Source organism: Argopecten irradians, chromosome 2, assembly GCF_041381155.1.
Source record: "Argopecten irradians isolate NY chromosome 2, Ai_NY, whole genome shotgun sequence".
Lineage (NCBI taxonomy): Eukaryota > Metazoa > Mollusca > Bivalvia > Pectinida > Pectinidae > Argopecten > Argopecten irradians.
The window spans coordinates 2,352,067-2,377,151 of record NC_091135.1 but is presented as its reverse complement, the minus strand read 5'-3'; the positions used below and the strand labels follow the sequence as shown (position 1 = coordinate 2,377,151).

The 25,085-nt window shown below is 39.0% G+C and overlaps 1 protein-coding gene and 1 long non-coding RNA gene across 2 annotated transcripts; both read right to left on the bottom strand.

The window, feature by feature from the left end:
- Nucleotides 1-205: 205 nt before the first annotated feature.
- Nucleotides 206-13,305, bottom strand: LOC138314121 (uncharacterized). The gene is made up of 2 exons (XR_011207334.1): nucleotides 10,799-13,305; nucleotides 206-1,524 (listed from the first exon to the last, which is right to left on the bottom strand). It is a non-coding gene; the product is annotated as an uncharacterized lncRNA (long non-coding RNA).
- On the bottom strand, nucleotides 8,235-20,251 carry LOC138312603 (uncharacterized). The gene is made up of 2 exons (XM_069253415.1): nucleotides 19,408-20,251; nucleotides 8,235-10,162 (listed from the first exon to the last, which is right to left on the bottom strand). The coding sequence occupies exon 2, from the start codon at nucleotides 9,333-9,335 to the stop codon at nucleotides 8,235-8,237; it is 1,101 nt and encodes a 366-aa protein (XP_069109516.1). The 5' UTR covers nucleotides 9,336-10,162; nucleotides 19,408-20,251.
- Nucleotides 20,252-25,085: the final 4,834 nt, after the last annotated feature.

The window sequence follows — 25,085 nt, the reverse complement described above, 5'->3', positions numbered from 1 at the left end:
TTAATCTTCGCGCTGAAAGTATTAATATAACCGACGAAATATTTAATTCTATCGCCGATGGAAAATTTCACTGTCGCATCGGAAAAGTTTGAACCCGACTGTTTGCCACTTTGTAGCATTAGATAGCCGTGCATGTAAACAAAGGTGGGTACTTGTCGTCCTATGGATGGCTGTGTTGGTCGAAATGACGACAAGGAGTAGGGTAGAAGCTTGTTGACGGCTTTTATTCAAAGTGTAGACAAGAGTTCTCACTTTCTCTCTCTCTCTCAAAGGTGGCCCTAGAGGAGGCGGTGACGTAGGTGTATGTGAGGCGGAAGTACCCAGTCTCAGTCTTATTCCCGTCTGATGTCCGTCTAATTTCAGTCTAGTTTCAGTCTCCGTCTGGTTTCAGTCTCCGTCTGGTTTCAGTCTGACTGGGGCCTATTGCGGCCCTCTATTTATAATGATTGGGTACGTGACTGGTACACGTGCCGTTGGGACAATGCTTGCCCCAAAGGTTACCCAGCTCATCATAAACTGTCAAAATTTACTAATTTTAATTCAGAATACAGCCTTACCGGCGCCTGATGCAGGCTTAACAAAATAGAAATGTTTTGATTTTCTGACTGGACTTGGTTGAGGCTGGACAGAACCGCCTGTAATATGCACATTTTGCACAAACTATACTGCGCAGTTAAACAGGTGTGTGGACCACGTGATGTCCTGTCATTCCTTCCAGAACATTCCACGTAGTCCCTACCATACCCATACCTATTTGGTAACAATTAACTAATAAATTGGTCACCTAGTTTAACACGTGCATAGACCGTGCGATGTCCTGTCATGCTTTCCAGAACATCCCACGTAGTCGCTACTAAGTAGGTGCCGTAACAATTTACTGATATTTCGGTCACCTAGTTTGGCCATGCCTTAAAACAACAACCTAACTCTGGCTGCAAACATGAGTAAACAATCCCGCGTTACTGACCTTTAAATATACTACACATCAATACTAGGTCTAAGCAACACTATGTACACCACAATAATGCACTATGAAATTAAACACAGCCTAATAAATATATACATGGTTGTTATTAAACAACTAATACTTGTACTCTTATATAAAATACACTATAATTTAACTCAGCCCCGCGATCCACAATTATACACGGCTAACATAACAACTTCTGTCAAGGTTCAACAGGTACCCCACTTCCTGTTTACCTAGCGGGAATATTCAAATATCATATCTATTAATGATATTCATGGGGACTTAAGCAGGGCTACTAGCCTGTCTATCTCTATAGGGTTACAATCATCTATCACCAATAATATCATTGGGGCTTAAGCAAGGCTACCAGCCTGCCTACCTCTATAGGGTTACAATCGCCCCTTTCTTCAAACAAGACAATATGTAAGGCATTTCTCAGAATGGCTTACATATTTCTTAACGCAAAGTATCAAGTATTATTAATATTTCAATTTACCACCGCCTCCTTTAAAAAATATTCCCTAAATAGTAACTAGTGGCCATTTCATTCATTTCTCCTTTCAACCTTCTTTCATTCGCATGCATCATGCAGTATATTTTTAATTATCGCGAAGTTATCCTATTAAACGTTAAACTATTAAACTCTTTTACCTTAATGCACAATATGCACATACACATATTGTAATTATCTTGGACGTTATACTTTAAACATCTCTTTAATATATTCATGCAATATAAAGTCTTATTTACAGTCACAGTTCTATGGTCACAACATCATAAAGTTGGCCAGTAATTATATTTCACAGTTCGTCCATTGTAGTTCAAACATATTTCACAGTTCGTCCATTGTAGTTCAAACATATTTCACATTCACTTCCATTGTAGTTCGAACATACAATGTATTTAACAGTCACACAGTTCCATGGTAACTACGTCGTTGAAAATCAGTAATATTATTTCACAGTCACGTCCATTTTAGTTTGAACCTATTTAACAGTCACAGAGTTCCATGGTAACTTCATCGTTAAAAATCATTCGTAATAATATGGCTGCTCCTATATAAAAAATCCACAGTTTATCTCCACAGTTGTTGCTGCTTATTTAATTATATCCAGAGCTTCTTTATGTTCTTAGGTCCGTCATCCACCACGGTTCTTGAAGAGGTCACATTTTGTCTTATCCGCATTAAGACATTGTGATTTTTTTTTTAATTGATTAACGTTAATATCCAGACAAGAGTTGGTCTTGTTAACACCAAGACGTTTCCGTATTGTCTTGTAATAACCGAGACATTATATGTATATCTTTGTCTCGTAAGTATCTTTAATCGTTAAATATCAAGGCATAATGTTTCACCGGGTCATTATCATTTCCTTCTTCACATTTAGACATTGTCTTGTTACGACCAAGACGTTACTTTATATCTGTCTATGGAAGACTGAGCTCTTTTCTCAAGTCTGGGTATATTACACTTCGTACTCGGGTTGTAAGGCAGTCTTGTTTACCCGATTCAATTCCTCCACTTCCTGATGGGGCAGTTACATCTGCCTCGGCGAGGTCAACGCCCTCAGGGTAATTTCCTGACATCAGTGTAGGTTTTTTCTTTGTTTTCTTGTTCCTGGTGGATGAGTTCCTTGATGTATGTTGTCATCAATTCTTCTAAGGCTGTCATGTCTTCTGTGGATTGGTTACTTTTGTGTCTTTGCATGGGTCTTGAGGCTTGCGAGACACTCGACTCTGACTTTCCCCTTTTCACTGACCATTTACCTAACCTACATTTCTGACATTTATCCCTAATTCTCCTACGACATAAATATATCACTATAACAACAACTACTACCACACCTACTATCGACAAGTAGGTCGAGAGGGGCAAATCAGATTCCATAGGTTCAAGATCAAATGAATTGTCAAGTTCATTTATCAACTCATCAATGGGGATTTCCTTTATAGGCTTAAGTTTATGGGGTATCTTAATGTTTTTTTTTACATTTGGTAGTCTTTGGGTCATTGGTTTCCAGAGTTCAATAGAGCCTACATAATAATTTGAAATCACCTGTTGAAAATGATCTGTTAGGTTATATTTACTCTCTGAATGATAATATGAGGGCAAGGTCATATATTCATTTGATGCAGAACAACCTTCCGTAAGGGATAAGGTGTCAATAGGGTATCTGGTCACCACAGTACCAGATTGGGTTCTATAGGGGCATTTCAGTGTAAAGGTCAAAGATCTATCGTGGACAACTATCCATTGGCCATTGGTCAAATACTGGGCCATAGGGGAAGTGTTTGTATTTTGTACTACTGTAGTACAATATTTAACTAAATTATTGGTCCAATTCATAAAAAGATTAACAATACATTTCTTATTTCCCATTATAGTATACATTGGACTACGAAACCTGCAGTAGTTTTTAACGCTATTTACACATTGATTCATCTCCTCAATTGTCATTGTAACCAATTGTGTTTTCGCTTCATTGATTGCAAGAGCTTCTGCTTCTAATTTATAAGTCGCCAAAATATTTGTTTGATTCGATCCAAGGTACGGAAGAGGAAGGTTATGTGCTCGGTACACAGCAAACTTGCCAATCATGTCTATTAATGGAATGGAAATAACTACAATAAGGCTATCAGTACTAATAAGTGTCGTACAGGTCACTGTCTTATAAAATTCCCAAAGGTCAGTTTCCGGGTCAAAAGGTACTCTAACACCTGGGTCAAGTTTGCTTTCTACTTCTATAAGGAGTTCGTACAAGTCTGGGGGTGAAATGACTGAAGGGCTTAAATGTCCTAGAGATAGCATATTGATCTGAAGTTTCAAATGATTAAGATAATCTCTAGCTAATCCAACTAATTCCTTTGCCTCACTAAGGGCCCTGTCGATCTTAGTGTATGTACCTAAATATTCATCAATATCTTAGATTAAGAACAAAAGCTTATATTTCGTTTTTCTGAAACGATAAGAAACGATTCACTAATGAATCTCGTTATTGATCTCGAAGAAAATATTTCAGACATTTTTTAAATAGCTCTGAATTGTCCTCAGAGTCTCTTGATATATTTCTCTTAACTTTCTTTGTCTGGTTCTTAGAATCTACATCTTTTCTATTGTTGAGCCTATCATCTTGACATGTTTTATCTACTGCGGTGGAGATTTGGGGCGTAACTTCATTTGCTAATTTATTTACCGCATCAATCTCCATGTCATCAGCAGTACAACCTGTCTCAGACGCATCTACAAAATCATCATCATCGTCGTCATCTGTCTGAGTGTCAGCGTTATTGTTTTCATTTAACTTACCTTTCAATTGTGATAAAGGTATAAGTTCATCATCTGAATCAATAGGACTAGCTTTGTCCAATTCTCGAGTCCGGAGCCTTTGTCTTAGCTCCATTAACGGAATATCATCCTCAGAGTCCGAATCTGACCTTTCTTGTCTTCTATATCTTATGACTCTTTTTAAGGATGTTTCCTCCTCAGACTCCTCTGAACTGCTCTCAGGGGGAACTACATATGTCGATTTCCTTAAAGGTCGACCTATATTATCTTTGGGCAACTCCCATTCATCAACATTTGCTAATCGTAAATGCCTCGCGTGTGTCTTCGTGACTTCACCTGTAAGCTGGTTTCTTACCTTAAAACTTACTGGTCCAGTTTGCTCAATAATCCTATAGTAAGGTGTCCATTTATTGTCCAGTTTTGAGGTACGCTTATGGTTTCTTATGTAAACCGGATCTCCTGTCTTAAGATCCTCGTCTTTACAGTTCCTATCAGCGAGTTTCTTCTGTTTCTTCTTCGCTTGCTTCATGTGTCTATGCACTAGAACAAAGGACTTATGTTGCTGCTCTAAGGCGATCTTGTGTAACTCTTCACCGGCATACCGCCGTCTTGGCTTTAAGATTGTGTCCAAGGGGAGTACTACATCGCGGTTATAAAGCAGGAAGAAAGGCGAAGCCTTTGTTACCTCACTGGTATGAAATCTTACTGCGGCCAATACTTGGTTCAAGAAAAGATCCCACGTGTTAACGTTTTCTTTGATCTTCTTGGCCAAAATGTCTACCATCGTTCTATGAAATCTCTCCACTTTTCCATTTGACTGGGGGCAATAATAAGAAGTGGTAACATGGTGGATATTCAATGCTTCTAGTGTCTCCTTTACTGATCTAGCGATATTCTCTGAACCGTTATCTGTAACCAGTTCTAATACGCTACCATATCTTGGGAATAGTTCTTCCAAGATAAGATGTACAATGTTTGCTGCTGATTTGTCAGGGACTGGAAATGCTTCCGGAAAGCCAGAGTAAACATCTATGAACGACACGATGTATTTGTTTCCTGATAATGTCTGGGGGTAAGGGCCTGACAAATCCATTGCTACCTTAGCAAAAGGGTATGGGGGTATCTGGCTGTCTTGAAGAGGAGGATGAGGGTTACTGTGACTTCTTGTCTGACAAGTCACACACTTTTCAATGTGTTGGTGAACCTTCTTGTATAACAAAGGAAAATAATACTTCTTTCTTATTACGTCATATGTTTTATCAACTGCCATATGACCTAGGAAATCATGATACTGTCTTATCACCATTCCTTCAAGTTCCTTCGGAATGTAAAGTCTCAAGACCGGGTCATCTGATTCCGCGTTTGACAGATAATACACTAAGTTATCTACAACCAAGAAGCGCTCCTCCTCACTCTTGGTTGCTTGTCCATTACAAAGTCTAAGTCTCAGCTTTGATATGTCTTCGTCATTGTCTTGAGTTTTTCTTATGTCTATGTCTTTAGGGAGATCCATATGAGGTTTAACAATATCGTCTGGAGTATCAACTGTACTACTGACAAAGTCTCTTGGCTTAAATTTGTTAGAGTTGAGAGCTCCAATCTCTAAGGCTCTGTCATCTACGTCCAAGACATCATGAATGTCTTTAGTTTCCTGGGTTTCTCCTTGCTTATCCTCAGCTTCTTCCGCTGTATCTGTTGGTAGTCGCGATAGTAAGTCCGCGCAACAATTAAATCTACCTTCAATATATTCTACCTTACAATTATAGGACGCTACAGTAAGGGACCATAAGGAGAGTTTCTTATTCAATGTCTTCTTGTCTGAGAATATGTAAGAAAGTGGGCGATGGTCCGTTCTTATTACAAAGGAACTGTTGTGTAAGTAGTTATCAAGCTTCTGAAGAGCATATACCACAGCAAAAGCTTCCTTCTCTATCACAGACCACCTACGCTGTGTTGGGCTAAGCTTATGTGACAAGTAATAAAGTGGCATTTCTTCACCTTCCTTTGTCTTCTGTGTAAGACAAGCTCCTATGCATGTGTCTGATGCATCTGTATAAAGCACATATGGTAGGTTTGGGTCTGGGTATGCTAGTAGAGGTACTACTGTAAGACTTTCTTTAAGATAGTCAAATGACTTCTGACATTCTTCAGTCCATTTGAACCTAGCATACTTCTTGGTTAGTTCTGTAAGACATTCCGCTATTTTTGAGAAGTTGGGGATGTGCTTCCTATAGTAACCGCACATTCCAATGAATGCTCTTACATCTCTTACGCAAGTAGGGGTTGGTAAGGCCCTAATAGCTTCAACTTTCTTTTGGTCCGGCTTTACACCTTTGTCCGTAATCATAAAGCCAAGATATTCCGTCTCTTTCTTGAAGAAAGTGCATTTCTTAAGCTTTAGTTTGAGTCCATGTTGTCTTAATTTGTTGAAGACTATCTGTAAGTGTTTCAGGTGTTCTTCAGCTGTCCTACTGTAAATTATGACATCATCAAGGTAAGCTGTGGCGAATTGTTCACATCCTTGTAAGACAATATTCATCAATTCTTGGAAGACAGCAGGGGCGTTACTTAGTCCGAAAGGCATTCTGTTGAACTGGAATAGTCCTTTGTGACAGGCAAAAGCTGTCTTTTGTTTACTTTCCTCGTCGAGTTCTACTTGCCAATATCCACTTTTCAAATCTAATGTAGTGAAATGTTTTGAGTGTCCTAGGAGGGTCAAAATGTCATCTATCAAAGGAAGAGGTACTGACATCGGGGTAACGATCTTATTTAAACTCCTAAAATCTACACACATTCTCTTACTTCCATCTTTCTTATCAACTACCACTAAGCCAAAACTCCAGGGACTTCTAGACCTATCTATGACCTTTGCCTTTAACATCTCGTCAATGGCTTCGTCCACTACTTGACGTTTCTTCAGGGGTGTCCTGTAAGGTCGGTTCTTAATTGGTTTGTGATCTCCTGTTTCTATATGCATCTTAACTGTCTTTGTTGTCCAAGCTGAGAATCCTTTTTGGCGAATAGATCCTTGTTTCTTCTTAATATCTTTAGTGTCTCAGCACTGTACTCGTCTGGTACATCTACCTCCTTAAAGTTTTCTTCGTCTTTGTCATCGTCTTTTGTCGCAGTTATACTTGAAATGTCTTTGTCTTCTAAGGCCTGTGCTTTGCCTACTACACTTCCTCGTTTTAGGTTAATCGTCCTGTTTGTTTGGTTAAGTATCAAGATAGGTATCTTGCGAGGGTTCGTGACCTTTGTTACACCGTTTTGTAAGGTCAAACCAGGTTCATCATATATACAAGTGTCATTTGCTGATATCTCTAAGAGCTTTGATCCTGGTATCTTAAAAGTTCTTGGGAGTCTTACCTGACATACCGTTGCCGTTTGCGGTCTTAACAATGTCTTGTGGGTGGTCCTTATTATTGAGGCAATATGTATGTCTTCCTCTAATTGAACATAGGTCTTACCTATACGCATACATGCAAGGTCAAAATACATTCTAACGCCATTTTGTTTAAGAAAATCTAAACCAAGGATGCAGTTTCTGTTCATGCCATCAACAACATAAAATTTATGTCTTAAGGTCAAATGTCTTATTTGAAATGAAATGTCTGCTGAACCTATTACCTTGAGCGGTGTACTGCTGACGGATTGGAGAGTCATGCTTTCTTTTCTTAGTCGTGGTTTATTCGGTAACATCTTAAAAATCCTATTGCTGATTATGGAAACCTCAGCACCTGTGTCTAAGAGAGCTCTTAATTTTTGTTTACCTATTTTTATCACAGTTGTACTTGGGTTACCCGATATTTCTATTTTCTTAGACACATGCTTCTTATTTCTTTTCAACCTCGCCCCATCGGTTTCCTTATGAAGCGAGGTCTTTAGTTTAACGGCCTACCTTTTCTATTTAATTGGGGACAGTTCTTTCTTATGTGACCTTCTTCATTACATTGAAAACATCTGAATTGTGATCTTTGTTTATTTCGACCTAATGACTGCACTTGTGGGGGGGTTCTGAGGTTGCACTCTGTTACCTGTACTATACGACCTATTTTGAGTTTGGTTATGATATCTGCTATTGTCTGAATACCTATTTCTAGGGGCTCTATTAAGGGGTGTCTGTCTCTGTGTTTCCCTAAAACTATTTCTGTCTTGTACTGGGCGTGGTCTATGTCTTATGATATTGTTTTGTTTACATTTATAACACTGTCTCTGTCTGGTGTGGTCAATGTCCATTGGTACTTCTCGCCTCGTGTTAGTTTCGTTATGTCTAAGGTTAAAGTATGTGTCTTGCGTAGGGGCTACCTGAGGGTCATATACATGTTCCTGTCTTGGCCTTAAGACCATGTCATTGTCATTATTCATGTCTTGTCTTAGATTGAACCTTTTCCTAAGGTTCTGTTCGCGCATAGCTATATGTACCGCCCTCTCTAATGTGTCTGGGTCCTCGCGCATAACCTTCATCTTAACATAGTCGAAATGCAACCCATCACAAAAGGCGTTAACTAATTGTCTTTGAACAATGCCCTTTTCACATTCCTGGGCATCAGGATACGCGTCTTCTGCTACTTGCAGGAGTCGTTCAGCGTATATCTGGACGCTTTCGTCCCGTTTCTGTATCGTTTTACGTAATAAGGCCATAGCTTGATGCGAATCTGTTATGTCAGCGAATCTTTGTTTGAGGAGTTTCTTAAGGTCCTCCCAAGACAGATCTCCCTCTAAATCGTCTAAATATCGTTTGATAAAATCCCCTACTGAACCTACACTTGTTTGATACGCTATTTTAGGGATTTCCTTGTCATCTAGCCCTACTAATTTCGCGTATTTTTCTATTTCTTTTATCCAGGTCTTGAATTTAGTGGGGTCACCCTCAAATGACCTAACGACCTGGAAAACTCCCTGCGCTGTCATAGCTGCAGAGAAGTTCTTAAAATGTTGTGCCATGTTTCTGAACACTACCTCACTATCGTCCTGAGCAATATTCTGATCTGTGGGCATATTTTGATTTTGTTCTGTCTGTGTTAGACCTGCCATACGCTCAGTTAATTGGGCCATATCTACATCCAAATTGAGAGACATATTTTTTTTTTAAATATTGCCAAAATATGTATACTGACAGTACCTGGTTTCTAACTAACCAAATTATACCACTAAATACCTAAACAACATTAAAAATGGTCAGCTACTAGAGGTACTAATCAAAGTAGAGAAATTTCGCTTACCTTTAGCCGTCTGTTTCTTCGTCTTCAGGTTCTTTCTTTTCTTCTTTATATTGAAGATCCTGGTCACAGCACCAAATAACATAACCCTTACCCCACCTTGTCGTCCTATGGATGGCTGTGTTGGTCGAAATGACGACAAGGAGTAGGGTAGAAGCTTGTTGACGGCTTTTATTCAAAGTGTAGACAAGAGTTCTCACTTTCTCTCTCTCTCAAAGGTGGCCCTAGAGGAGGCGGTGACGTAGGTGTATGTGAGGCGGAAGTACCCAGTCTCAGTCTTATTCCCGTCTGATGTCCGTCTAATTTCAGTCTAGTTTCAGTCTTCAGTCTAGTTTCCGTCTTCAGTCTGACTGGGGCCTATTGCGGCCCTCTATTTATAATGATTGGGTACGTGACTGGTACACGTGCCGTTGGGACAATGCTTGCCCCAAAGGTTACCCAGCTCATCATAAACTGTCAAAATTTACTAATTTTAATTCAGAATACAGCCTTACCGGCGCCTGATGCAGGCTTAACAAAATAGAAATGTTTTGATTTTCTGACTGGACTTGGTTGAGGCTGGACAGAACCGCCTGTAATATGCACATTTTGCACAAACTATACTGCGCAGTTAAACAGGTGTGTGGACTACGTGATGTCCTGTCATTCCTTCCAGAACATTCCACGTAGTCCCTACCATACCCATACCTATTCGGTAACAATTAACTAATAAGTTGGTCACCTAGTTTAACACGTGCATAGACCGTGCGATGTCCTGCCATGCTTTCCAGAACATCCCACGTAGTCGCTACTAAGTAGGTGCCGTAACAATTTACTGATATTTCGGTCACCTAGTTTGGCCATGCCTTAAAACAACAACCTAACTCTGGCTGCAAACATGAGTAAACAATCCCGCGTTACTGACCTTTAAATATACTACACATCAATACTAGGTCTAAGCAACACTATGTACACCACAATAATGCACTATGAAATTAAACACAGCCTAATAAATATATACATGGTTGTTATTAAACAACTAATACTTGTACTCTTATATAAAATACACTATAATTTAACTCAGCCCCGCGATCCACAATTATACACGGCTAACATAACAACTTCTGTCAAGGTTCAACAGGTACCCCACTTCCTGTTTACCTAGCGGGAATATTCAAATATCATATCTATTAATGATATTCATGGGGACTTAAGCAGGGCTACTAGCCTGTCTATCTCTATAGGGTTACAATCGTCTATCACCAATAATATCATTGGGGCTTAAGCAAGGCTACCAGCCTGCCTACCTCTATAGGGTTACAATCGCCCCTTTCTCCTTTCAACCTTCTTTCATTCGCATGCGTCATGCAGTATATTTTTAATTATCGCGAAGTTATCCTATTAAACGTTACAACTCTTTACCTTAATGCACAATATGTACATACACATATTGTAATTATCTTGGACGTTATAGTCTAAACATCTCTTTAATATATTCATGCAATATAAAGTCTTTTTTACAGTCACAGTTCTATGGTCACAACATCATAAAAATGGCCAGTAATTATATTTCACAGTTCGTCCATTGTAGTTCAAACATATTTCACAGTTCGTCCATTGTAGTTCAAACATATTTCACATTCACTTCCATTGTAGTTCGAACATACAATGTATTTAACAGTCACACAGTTCCATGGTAACTACGTCGTTGAAAATCAGTAATATTATTTCACAGTCACGTCCATTTTAGTTTGAACCTATTTAACAGTCACCGAGTTCCATGGTAACTTCATCGTTAAAAATCATTCGTAATAATATGGCTGCTCCTATATAAAAATCCACAGTTTATCTCCACAGTTGCTGCTTATTTAGTTATATCCAGAGCTTCTTTATGTTCTTAGGTCCGTCATCCACCACGGTTCTTGAAGAGGTCACATTTTGTCTTATCCGCACTAAGACATTGTGATTTTTTTTTTTAATTGATTAACGTTAATATCCAGACAAGAGTTGGTCTTGTTAACACCAAGACGTTTCCTTATTGTCTTGTAATAACCGAGACATTATATGTATATCTTTGTCTCGTAAGTATCTTTAATCATATAGACGTTAAATATAACGGCATAATGTTTCACCGGGTCATTATCATTTCCTTCTTCACATTTAGACATTGTCTTGTTACGACCAAGACGTTACTTTATATCTGTCTATGGAAGACTGAGCTCTTTTCTTAAGTCTGGGTATATTACACTTCGTACTCGGGTTGTAAGGCAGTCTTGTTTACCCGATTCAATTCCTCCACTTCCTGATGGGGCAGTTACATCTGCCTCGGCGAGGTCAACGCCTTCAGGGTAATTTCCTGACATCAGTGTAGGTTTTTGCTTTGTTTTCTTGTTCCTGGTGGATGAGTTCCTTGATGTATGTTGTCATCAATTCTTCTAAGGCTGTCATGTCTTCTGTGGATTGGTTACTTTTGTGTCTTTGCATGGGTCTTGAGGCTTGCGAGACACTCGTCTCTGACTTTCCCCTTTTCACTGACCATTTACCTAACCTACATTTCTGACATTTATCCCTAATTCTCCTACGACATAAATATATCACTATAACAACAACTACTACCACACCTACTATCGACAAGTAGGTCGAGAGGGGCAAATCAGATTCCATAGGTTCAAGATCAAATGAATTGTCAAGTTCATTTATCAACTCATCAATGGGGATTTCCTTTATAGGCTTAAGTTTATGGGGTATCTTAATGTTTTTTTACATTTGGTAGTCTTTGGGTCATTGGTTTCCAGAGTTCAATGGAGCCTACATAATAATTTGAAATCACCTGTTGAAAATGATCTGTTAGGTTATATTTACTCTCTGAATGATAATATGAGGGCAAGGTCATATATTCATTTGATGCAGAACAACCTTCCGTAAGGGATAAGGTGTCAATAGGGTATCTGGTCACCACAGTACCAGATTGGGTTCTATAGGGGCATTTCAGTGTAAAGGTCAAAGATCTATCGTGGACAACTATCCATTGGCCATTGGTCAAATACTGGGCCATAGGGGAAGTGTTTGTATTTTGTACTACTGTAGTACAATATTTAACTAAATTATTGGTCCAATTCATAAAAAAGATTAACAATACATTTCTTATTTCCCATTATAGTATACATTGGACTACGAAACCTGCAGTAGTTTTTAACGCTATTTACACATTGATTCATCTCTTCAATTGTCATTGTAACCAATTGTGTTTTCGCTTCATTGATTGCAAGAGCTTCTGCTTCTAATTTATAAGTCGCCAAAATATTTGTTTGATTCGATCCAAGGTACGGAAGAGGAAGGTTATGTGCTCGGTACACAGCAAACTTGCCAATCATGTCTATTAATGGAATGGAAATAACTACAATAAGGCTATCAGTACTAATAAGTGTCGTACAGGTCACTGTCTTATAAAATTCCCAAAGGTCAGTTTCCGGGTCAAAAGGTACTCTAACACCTGGGTCAAGTTTGCTTTCTACTTCTATAAGGAGTTCGTACAAGTCTGGGGGTGAAATGACTGAAGGGCTTAAATGTCCTAGAGATAGCATATTGATCTGAAGTTTCAAATGATTAAGATAATCTCTAGCTAATCCAACTAATTCCTTTGCCTCACTAAGGGCCCTGTCGATCTTAGTGTATGTACCTAAATATTCATCAATATCTTAGATTAAGAACAAAAGCTTATATTTCGTTTTCTGAAACGATAAGAAACGATTCACTAATGAATCTCGTTATTGATCTCGAAGAAAATATTTCAGACATTTTTTAAATAGCTCTGAATTGTCCTCAGAGTCTCTTGATATATTTCTCTTAACTTTCTTTGTCTGTTCTAGAATCTACATCTTTTCTATTGTTGAGTCCTATCATCTTTACATAGTTTATCTACTGCGGTGGAGATTTGGGGCGTAACTTCATTTGCTAATTTATTTATCGCATCAATCTCCATGTCATCAGCAGTACAACCTGTCTCAGACGCATCATCAACATCGTCAACACCATCTGTCTGAGTGTCAGCGTTATTGTTTTCATTTAACTTACCTTTCAATTGTGATAAAGGTATAAGTTCATCATCTGAATCAATAGGACTAGCTTTGTCCAATTCTCGAGTCCGGAGCCTTTGTCTTAGCTCCATTAACGGAATATCATCCTCAGAGTCCGAATCTGACCTTTCTTGTCTTCTATATCTTATGACTCTTTTTAAGGATGTTTCCTCCTCAGACTCCTCTGAACTGCTCTCAGGGGGAACTACATATGTCGATTTCCTTAAAGGTCGACCTATATTATCTTTGGGCAACTCCCATTCATCAACATTTGCTAATCGTAAATGCCTCGCGTGTGTCTTCGTGACTTCACCTGTAAGCTGGTTTCTTACCTTAAAACTTACTGGTCCAGTTTGCTCAATAATCCTATAGTAAGGTGTCCATTTATTGTCCAGTTTTGAGGTACGCTTATGGTTTCTTATGTAAACCGGATCTCCTGTCTTAAGATCCTCGTCTTTACAGTTCCTGTCAGCGAGTTTCTTCTGTTTCTTCTTCGCTTGTTTCATGTGTCTATGCACTAGAACAAAGGACTTATGTTGCTGCTCTAAGGCGATCTTGTGTAACTCTTCACCGGCATACCGCCGTCTTGGCTTTAAGATTGTGTCCAAGGGGAGTACTACATCGCGGTTATAAAGCAGGAAGAAAGGCGAAGCCTTTGTTACCTCACTGGTATGAAATCTTACTGCGGCCAATACTTGGTTCAAGAAAAGATCCCACGTGTTAACGTTTTCTTTGATCTTCTTGGCCAAAATGTCTACCATCGTTCTATGAAATCTCTCCACCTTTTCCATTTGACTGGGGGCAATAATAAGAAGTGGTAACATGGTGGATATTCAATGCTTCTAGTGTCTCCTTTACTGATCTAGCGATATTCTCTGAACCGTTATCTGTAACCAGTTCTAATACGCTACCATATCTTGGGAATAGTTCTTCCAAGATAAGATGTACAATGTTTGCTGCTGATTTGTCAGGGACTGGAAATGCTTCCGGAAAGCCAGAGTAAAACATCTATGAACGACACGATGTATTTGTTTCCTGATAATGTCTGGGGGTAAGGGCCTGACAAATCCATTGCTACCTTAGCAAAAGGGTATGGGGGTATCTGGCTGTCTTGAAGAGGAGGATGAGGGTTACTGTGACTTCTTGTCTGACAAGTCACACACTTTTCAATGTGTTGGTGAACCTTCTTGTATAACAAAGGAAAATAATACTTCTTTCTTATTACGTCATATGTTTTTGTCAACTGCCATATGACCTAGGAAATCATGATACTGTCTTATCACCATTCCTTCAAGTTCCTTCGGAATGTAAAGTCTCAAGACCGGGTCATCTGATTCCGCGTTTGACAGATAATACACTAAGTTATCTACAACCAAGAAGCGCTCCTCCTCACTCTTGGTTGCTTGTCCATTACAAAGTCTAAGTTTCAGCTTTGATATGTCTTCGTCATTGTCTTGAGTTTTTCTCATGTCTATGTCTTTAGGGAGATCCATATGAGGTTTAACAATATCGTCTGGAGTATCAACTGTACTACTGACAAAGTCTCTTGGCTTAAATTTGTTAGAGTTGAGAGCTCCAATCTCTAAGGCTCTGTCATCTACGTCCAAGACATCATGAATGTCCTTAGTTTCCTGGGTTTCTCCTTGCTTATCCTCAGCTTCTTCCGCTGTATCTGTTGGTAGTCGCGATAGTAAGTCCGCGCAACAATTAAATCTACCTTCAATATATTCTACCTTACAATTATAGGACGCTACAGTAAGGGACCATAAGGAGAGTTTCTTATTCAATGTCTTCTTGTCTGAGAATATGTAAGAAAGTGGGCGATGGTCCGTTCTTATTACAAAGGAACTGTTGTGTAAGTAGTTATCAAGCTTCTGAAGAGCATATACCACAGCAAAAGCTTCCTTCTCTATCACAGACCACCTACGCTGTGTTGGGCTAAGCTTATGTGACAAGTAATAAAGTGGCATTTCTTCACCTTCCTTTGTCTTCTGTGTAAGACAAGCTCCTATGCATGTGTCTGATGCATCTGTATAAAGCACATATGGTAGGTTTGGGTCTGGGTATGCTAGTAGAGGTACTACTGTAAGACTTTCTTTAAGATAGTCAAATGACTTCTGACATTCTTCAGTCCATTTGAACCTAGCATACTTCTTGGTTAGTTCTGTAAGACATTCCGCTATTTTTGAGAAGTTGGGGATGTGCTTCCTGTAGTAACCGCACATTCCAATGAATGCTCTTACATCTCTTACGCAAGTAGGGGTTGGTAAGGCCCTAATAGCTTCAACTTTCTTTTGGTCCGGCTTTACACCTTTGTCCGTAATCATAAAGCCAAGATATTCCGTCTCTTTCTTGAAGAAAGTGCATTTCTTAAGCTTTAGTTTGAGTCCATGTTGTCTTAATTTGTTGAAGACTATCTGTAAGTGTTTCAGGTGTTCTTCAGCTGTCCTACTGTAAATTATGACATCATCAAGGTAAGCCGTGGCGAATTGTTCACATCCTTGTAAGACAATATTCATCAATTCTTGGAAGACAGCAGGGGCGTTACTTAGTCCGAAAGGCATTCTGTTGAACTGGAATAGTCCTTTGTGACAGGCAAAAGCTGTCTTTTGTTTACTTTCCTCGTCGAGTTCTACTTGCCAATATCCACTTTTCAAATCTAATGTAGTGAAATGTTTTGAGTGTCCTAGGAGGGTCAAAATGTCATCTATCAAAGGAAGAGGTACTGACATCGGGTGTAACGATCTTATTTAAACTCCTAAAATCTACACACATTCTCTTACTTCCATCTTTCTTATCAACTACCACTAAGCCAAAACTCCAGGGACTTCTAGACCTATCTATGACCTTTGCCTTTAACATCTCGTCAATGGCTTCGTCCACTACTTGACGTTTCTTCAGGGGTGTCCTGTAAGGTCGGTTCTTAATTGGTTTGTGATCTCCTGTTTCTATATGCATCTTAACTGTCTTTGTATGTCCAAGCTGAGAATCCTTTTTGGCGAATAGATCCTTGTTTCTTCTTAATATCTTTAGTGTCTCAGCACTGTACTCGTCTGGTACATCTACCTCCTTAAAGTTTTCTTCGTCTTTGTCATCGTCTTTTGTCGCAGTTATACTTGAAATGTCTTTGTCTTCTAAGGCCTGTGCTTTGCCTACTACACTTCCTCGTTTTAGGTTAATCGTCCTGTTTGTTTGGTTAAGTATCAAGATAGGTATCTTGCGAGGGTTCGTGACCTTTGTTACACCGTTTTGTAAGGTCAAACCAGGTTCATCATATATACAAGTGTCATTTGCTGATATCTCTAAGAGCTTTGATCCTGGTATCTTAAAAGTTCTTGGGAGTCTTACCTGACATACCGTTGCCGTTTGCGGTCTTAACAATGTCTTGTGGGTGGTCCTTATTATTGAGGCAATATGTATGTCTTCCTCTAATTGAACATAGGTCTTACCTATACGCATACATGCAAGGTCAAAATACATTCTAACGCCATTTTGTTTAAGAAAATCTAAACCAAGGATGCAGTTTCTGTTCATGCCATCAACAACATAAAATTTATGTCTTAAGGTCAAATGTCTTATTTGAAATGAAATGTCTGCTGAACCTATTACCTTGAGCGGTGTACTGCTGACGGATTGGAGAGTCATGCTTTCTTTTCTTAGTCGTGGTTTATTCGGTAACATCTTAAAAATCCTATTGCTGATTATGGAAACCTCAGCACCTGTGTCTAAGAGAGCTCTTAATTTTTGTTTACCTATTTTTATCACAGTTGTACTTGGGTTACCCGATATTTCTATTTTCTTAGACACATGCTTCTTATTTCTTTTCAACCTCGCCCCATCGGTTTCCTTATGAAGCGAGGTCCTTAGTTTAACGGCCTACCTTTTCTATTTAATTGGGGACAGTTCTTTCTTATGTGACCTTCTTCATTACATTGAAAACATCTGAATTGTGATCTTTGTTTATTTCGACCTAATGACTGCACTTGTGGGGGGTTCTGAGTTTGCACTCTGTTACCTGTACTATACGACCTATTTTGAGTTTGGTTATGATATCTGCTATTGTCTGAATACCTATTTCTAGGGGCTCTATTAAGGGGTGTCTGTCTCTGTGTTTCCCTAAAACTATTTCTGTCTTGTACTGGGCGTGGTCTATGTCTTATGATATTGTTTTGTTTACATTTATAACACTGTCTCTGTCTGGTGTGGTCAATGTCCATTGGTACTTCTCGCCTCGTGTTAGTTTCGTTATGTCTAAGGTTAAAGTATGTGTCTTGCGTAGGGGCTACCTGAGGGTCATATACATGTTCCTGTCTTGGCCTTAAGACCATGTCATTATCATTATTCATGTCTTGCCTTAGATTGAACCTTTTCCTAAGGTTCTGTTCGCGCATAGCTATATGTACCGCCCTCTCTAATGTGTCTGGGTCCTCGCGCATAACCTTCATCTTAACATAGTCGAAATGCAACCCATCACAAAAGGCGTTAACTAATTGTCTTTGAACAATGCCCTTTTCACATTCCTGGGCATCAGGATACGCGTCTTCTGCTACTTGCAGGAGTCGTTCAGCGTATATCTGGACGCTTTCGTCCTGTTTCTGTATCGTTTTACGTAATAAGGCCATAGCTTGATGCGAATCTGTTATGTCAGCGAATCTTTGTTTGAGGAGTTTCTTAAGGTCCTCCCAAGACAGATCTCCCTCTAAATCGTCTAAATATCGTTTGATAAAATCCCCTACTGAACCTACACTTGTTTGATACGCTATATTAGGGATTGCCTTGTCATCTAGCCCTACTAATTTCGCGTATTTTTCTATTTCTTTTATCCAGGTCTTGAATTTAGTGGGGTCACCCTCAAATGACCTAACGACCTGGAAAACTCCCTGCGCTGTCATAGCTGCAGAGAAGTTCTTAAAATGTTGTGCCATGTTTCTTAACACTACCTCACTATCGTCCTGAGCAATATTCTGATCTGTGGGCATATTTTGATTTTGTTCTGTCTGTGTTAGACCTGCCATACGCTCAGTTAATTGGGCCATGTCTACATCTAAATTGAGAGACATTTTTTTTTTTAAATATTGCCAAAAATATGTATACTGACAGTACCTGGTTTCTAACTAACCAAATTATACCACTAAATACCTAAACAACATTAAAAATGGTCAGCTACTAGAGGTACTAATCAAAGTAGAGAAATTTCGCTTACCTTTAGCCGTCTGTTTCTTCGTCTTCAGGTTCTTTCTTTTCTTCTTTATATTGAAGATCCTGGTCATGCAGCACCAAATAACATAGCCCTTACCCCACCTTGTCGTCCTATGGATGGCTGTGTTGGTCCGAAATGACGACAAGGAGTAGGGTAGAAGCTTGTTGACGGCTTTTATTCAAAGTGTAGACAAGAGTTCTCACTTTCTCTCTCTCTCAAAGGTGGCCCTAGAGGAGGCGGTGACGTAGGTGTATGTGAGGCGGAAGTACCCAGTCTCAGTCTTATTCCCGTCTGATGTCCGTCTAATTTCAGTCTAGTTTCAGTCTCCGTCTGGTTTCAGTCTGACTGGGGCCTATTGTGCGGCCCTCTATTTATAATGATTGGGTACGTGACTGGTACACGTGCCGTTGGGACAATGCTTGCCCCAAAGGTTACCCAGCTCATCATAAACTGTCAAAATTTACTAATTTTAATTCAGAATACAGCCTTACCGGCGCCTGATGCAGGCTTAACAAAATAGAAATGTTTTGATTTTCTGACTGGACTTGGTTGAGGCTGGACAGAACCGCCTGTAATATGCACATTTTGCACAAACTATACTGCGCAGTTAAACAGGTGTGTGGACTACGCGATGCCTGTCATTCCTTCCAGAACATTCCACGTAGTCCCTACCATACCCATACCTATTCGGTAACAATTAATTAATAAGTTGGTCACCTAGTTTAACACGTGCATAGACCGTGCGATGTCCTGTCATGCTTTCCAGAACATCCCACGTAGTCGCTACTAAGTAGGTGCCGTAACAATTTACTGATATTTCGGTCACCTAGTTTGGCCATGCCTTAAAACAACAACCTAACTCTGGCTGCAAACATGAGTAAACAATCCCGCGTTACTGACCTTTAAATATACTACACATCAATACTAGGTCTAAGCAACACTATATACACCACAATAATGCACTATGAAATTAAACACAGCCTAATAAATATATACATGGTTGTTATTAAATAACTAATACTTGTACTCTTATAAAATACACTATAATTTAACTCAGCCCCGCGATCCACAATTATACACGGCTAACATAACAACTTCTGTCAAGGTTCAACAGGTACCCCACTTCCTGTTTACCTAGCGGGAATATTCAAATATCATATCTATTAATGATATTCATGGGGACTTAAGCAGGGCTACTAGCCTGTCTATCTCTATAGGGTTACAATCGTCTATCACCAATAATATCATTGGGGCTTAAGCAAGGCTACCAGCCTGCCTACCTCTATAGGGTTACAATCGCCCCTTTCTTCAAACAAGACAATATGTAAGGCATTTCTCAGAATGGCTTACATATTTCTTAACGCAAAGTATCAAGTATTATTAATATTTCAATTTACCACCGCCTCCTTTTAAAAAAAATTCCCTAAATAGTAACTAGTGGCCATTCCATTCATTTCTCCTTTCAACCTTCTTTCATTCGCATGCGTCATGCAGTATATTTTTTAATTATCGCGAAGTTATCCTATTAAACGTTACAACTCTTTACCTTAATGCACAATATGTACATACACATATTGTAATTATCTTGGACGTTATAGTCTAAAAACATCTCTTTTAATATATTCATGCAATATAAAGTCTTTTTTACAGTCACAGTTCTATGGTCACAACATCATAAAAATTGGCCAGTAATTATATTTCACAGTTCGTCCATTGTAGTTCAAACATATTTCACAGTTCGTCCATTGTAGTTCAAACATATTTTCACAGTCACTTCCATTGTAGTTCGAACATATTTCACAGTCACACAGTTCCATGGTAACTACGTCGTTGAAAATCAGTAATATTATTTCACAGTCACGTCCATTTTAGTTTGAACCTATTTAACAGTCACCGAGTTCCATGGTAACTTCATCGTTAAAAATCATTCGTAATAATATGGCTGCTCCTATATAAAAATCCACAGTTTATCTCCACAGTTGCTGCTTATTTAGTTATATTCAGAGCTTCTTTATGTTCTTAGGTCCGTCATCCACCACGGTTCTTGAAGAGGTCACATTTTGTCTTATCCGCATTAAGACATTGTGATTTTTTTTTAATTGATTAACGTTAATATCCAGACAAGAGTTGGTCTTGTTAACACCAAGACGTTTCCGTATTGTCTTGTAATAACCGAGACATTATATGTATATCTTTGTCTCGTAAGTATCTTTAATCATATAGACGTTAAATATCACGGCATAATGTTTCACCGGGTCATTATCATTTCCTTCTTCACATTTAGACATTGTCTTGTTACGACCAAGACGTTACTTTATATCTGTCTATGGAAGACTGAGCTCTTTTCTTAAGTCTGGGTATATTACACTTCGTACTCGGGTTGTAAGGCAGTCTTGTTTACCCGATTCAATTCCTCCACTTCCTGATGGGGCAGTTACATCTGCCTCGGCGAGGTCAACGCCCTCAGGGTAATTTCCTGACATCAGTGTAGGTTTTTCTGTGTTTTCTTGTTCCTGGTGGATGAGTTCCTTGATGTATGTTGTCATCAATTCTTCTAAGGCTGTCATGTCTTCTGTGGATTGGTTACTTTTGTGTCTTTGCATGGGTCTTGAGGCTTGCGAAGCACTCGACTCTGACTTTCCCCTTTTCACTGACCATTTACCTAACCTACATTTCTGACATTTATCCCTAATTCTCCTACGACATAAATATATCACTATAACAACAACTACTACCACACCTACTATCGACAAGTAGGTCGAGAGGGGCAAATCAGATTCCATGGGTTCAAGATCAAATGAATTGTCAAGTTCATTTATCAACTCATCAATGGGGATTTCCTTTATAGGCTTAAGTTTATGGGGTATCTTAATGTTTTTTACATTTGGTAGTCTTTGGGTCATTGGTTTCCAGAGTTCAATGGAGCCTACATAATAATTTGAATCACCTGTTGAAAATGATCTGTTAGGTTATATTTACTCTCTGAATGATAATATGAGGGCAAGGTCATATATTCATTTGATGCAGAACAACCTTCCGTAAGGGATAAGGTGTCAATAGGGTATCTGGTCACCACAGTACCAGATTGGGTTCTATAGGGGCATTTCAGTGTAAAGGTCAAAGATCTATCGTGGACAACTATCCATTGGCCATTGGTCAAATACTGGGCCATAGGGGAAGTGTTTGTATTTTGTACTACTGTAGTACAATATTTAACTAAATTATTGGTCCAATTCATAAAAAGATTAACAATACATTTCTTATTTCCCATTATAGTATACATTGGACTACGAAACCTGCAGTAGTTTTTAACGCTATTTACACATTGATTCATCTCCTCAATTGTCATTGTAACCAATTGTGTTTTCGCTTCATTGATTGCAAGAGCTTCTGCTTCTAATTTATAAGTCGCCAAAATATTTGTTTGATTCGATCCAAGGTACGGAAGAGGAAGGTTATGTGCTCGGTACACAGCAAACTTGCCAATCATGTCTATTAATGGAATGGAAATAACTACAATAAGGCTATCAGTACTAATAAGTGTCGTACAGGTCACTGTCTTATAAAATTTCCAAAGGTCAGTTTCCGGGTCAAAAGGTACTCTTACACCTGGGTCAAGTTTGCTTTCTACTTCTATAAGGAGTTCGTACAAGTCTGGGGGTGAAATGACTGAAGGGCTTAAATGTCCTAGAGATAGCATATTGATCTGAAGTTTCAAATGATTAAGATAATCTCTAGCTAATCCAACTAATTCCTTTGCTTCACTAAGGGCCCTGTCGATCTTAGTGTATGTACCTAAATATTCATCAATATCTTAGATTAAGAACAAAAGCTTATATTTCGTTTTCTGAAACGATAAGAAACGATTCACTAATGAATCTCGTTATTGATCTCGAAGAAAATATTTCAGACATTTTTTAAATAGCTCTGAATTGTCCTCAGAGTCTCTTGATATATTTCTCTTAACTTTCTTTGTCTGGTTCTTAGAATCTACATCTTTTCTATTGTTGAGCCTATCATCTTGACATGTTTTATCTACTGCGGTGGAGATTTGGGGCGTAACTTCATTTGCTAATTTATTTATCGCATCAATCTCCATGTCATCAGCAGTACCACCAGTCTCAGACGCATCTACAAAATCATCATCATCGTCGTCATCTGTCTGAGTGTCAGCGTTATTGTTTTCTTTTAACTTACCTTTCAATTGTGATAAAGGTATAAGTTCATCATCTGAATCAATAGGACTAGCTTTGTCCAATTCTCGAGTCCGGAGCCTTTGTCTTAGCTCCATTAACGGAATATCATCCTCAGAGTCCGAATCTGACCTTTCTTGTCTTCTATATCTTATGACTCTTTTTAAGGATGTTTCCTCCTCAGACTCCTCTGAACTACTCTCAGGGGGAACTACATATGTCGATTTCCTTAAAGGTCGACCTATATTATCTTTGGGCAACTCCCATTCATCAACATTTGCTAATCGTAAATGCCTCGCGTGTGTCTTCGTGACTTCACCTGTAAGCTGGTTTCTTACCTTAAAACTTACTGGTCCAGTTTGCTCTATAATCCTATAGTAAGGTGTCCATTTATTGTCCAGTTTTGAGGTACGCTTATGGTTTCTTATGTAAACCGGATCTCCTGTCTTAAGATTCTCGTCTTTACAGTTCCTATCAGCGAGTTTCTTCTGTTTCTTCTTCGCTTGCTTCATGTGTCTATGCACTAGAACAAAGGACTTATGTTGCTGCTCTAAGGCGATCTTGTGTAACTCTTCACCGGCATACCGCCGTCTTGGCTTTAAGATTGTGTCCAAGGGGAGTACTACATCGCGGTTATAAAGCAGGAAGAAAGGCGAAGCCTTTGTTACCTCACTGGTATGAAATCTTACTGCGGCCAATACTTGGTTCAAGAAAAGATCCCACGTGTTAACGTTTTCTTTGATCTTCTTGGCCAAAATGTCTACCATCGTTCTATGAAATCTCTCCACTTTTCCATTTGACTGGGGGCAATAATAAGAAGTGGTAACATGGTGGATATTCAATGCTTCTAGTGTCTCCTTTACTGATCTAGCGATATTCTCTGAACCGTTATCTGTAACCAGTTCTAATACGCTACCATATCTTGGGAATAGTTCTTCCAAGATAAGATGTACAATGTTTGCTGCTGATTTGTCAGGGACTGGAAATGCTTCCGGAAAGCCAGAGTAAACATCTATGAACGACACGATGTATTTTGTTTCCTGATAATGTCTGGGGATAAGGGCCTGACAAATCCATTGCTACCTTAGCAAAAGGGTATGGGGGTATCTGGCTGTCTTGAAGAGGAGGATGAGGGTTACTCTGACTTCTTGTCTGACAAGTCACACACTTTTCAATGTGTTGGTGAACCTTCTTGTATAACAAAGGAAAATAATACTTCTTTCTTATTACGTCATATGTTTTGTCAACTGCCATATGACCTAGGAAATCATGATACTGTCTTATCACCATTCCTTCAAGTTCCTTCGGAATGTAAAGTCTCAAGACCGGGTCATCTGATTCCGCGTTTGACAAATAATACACTAAGTTATCTACAACCAAGAAGCGCTCCTCCTCACTCTTGGTTGCTTGTCCATTACAAAGTCTAAGTCTCAGCTTTGATATGTCTTCGTCATTGTCTTGAATTTTTCTCATGTCTATGTCTTTAGGGAGATCCATATGAGGTTTAACGATATCGTCTGGAGTATCAACTGTACTACTGACAAAGTCTCTTGGCTTAAATTTGTTAGAGTTGAGAGCTCCAATCTCTAAGGCTCTGTCATCTACGTCCAAGACATCATGAATGTCCTTAGTTTCCTGGGTTTCTCCTTGCTTATCCTCAGCTTCTTCTCCTGTATCTGTTGGTAGTCTTGATAGTAAGTCCGCGCAACAATTAAATCTACCTTCAATATATTCTACCTTACAATTATAGGACGCTACAGTAAGGGACCATAAGGAGAGTTTCTTATTCAATGTCTTCTTGTCTGAGAATATGTAAGAAAGTGGGCGATGGTCCGTTCTTATTACAAAGGAACTGTTGTGTAAGTAGTTATCAAGCTTCTGAAGAGCATATACCACAGCAAAAGCTTCCTTCTCTATCACAGACCACCTACGCTGTGTTGGGCTAAGCTTATGTGACAAGTAATAAAGTGGCATTTCTTCACCTTCCTTTGTCTTCTGTGTAAGACAAGCTCCTATGCATGTGTCTGATGCATCTGTATAAAGCACATATGGTTGGTTTGGGTCTGGGTATGCTAGTAGAGGTACTACTGTAAGACTTTCTTTAAGATAGTCAAATGACTTCTGACATTCTTCAGTCCATTTGAACCTAGCATACTTCTTGG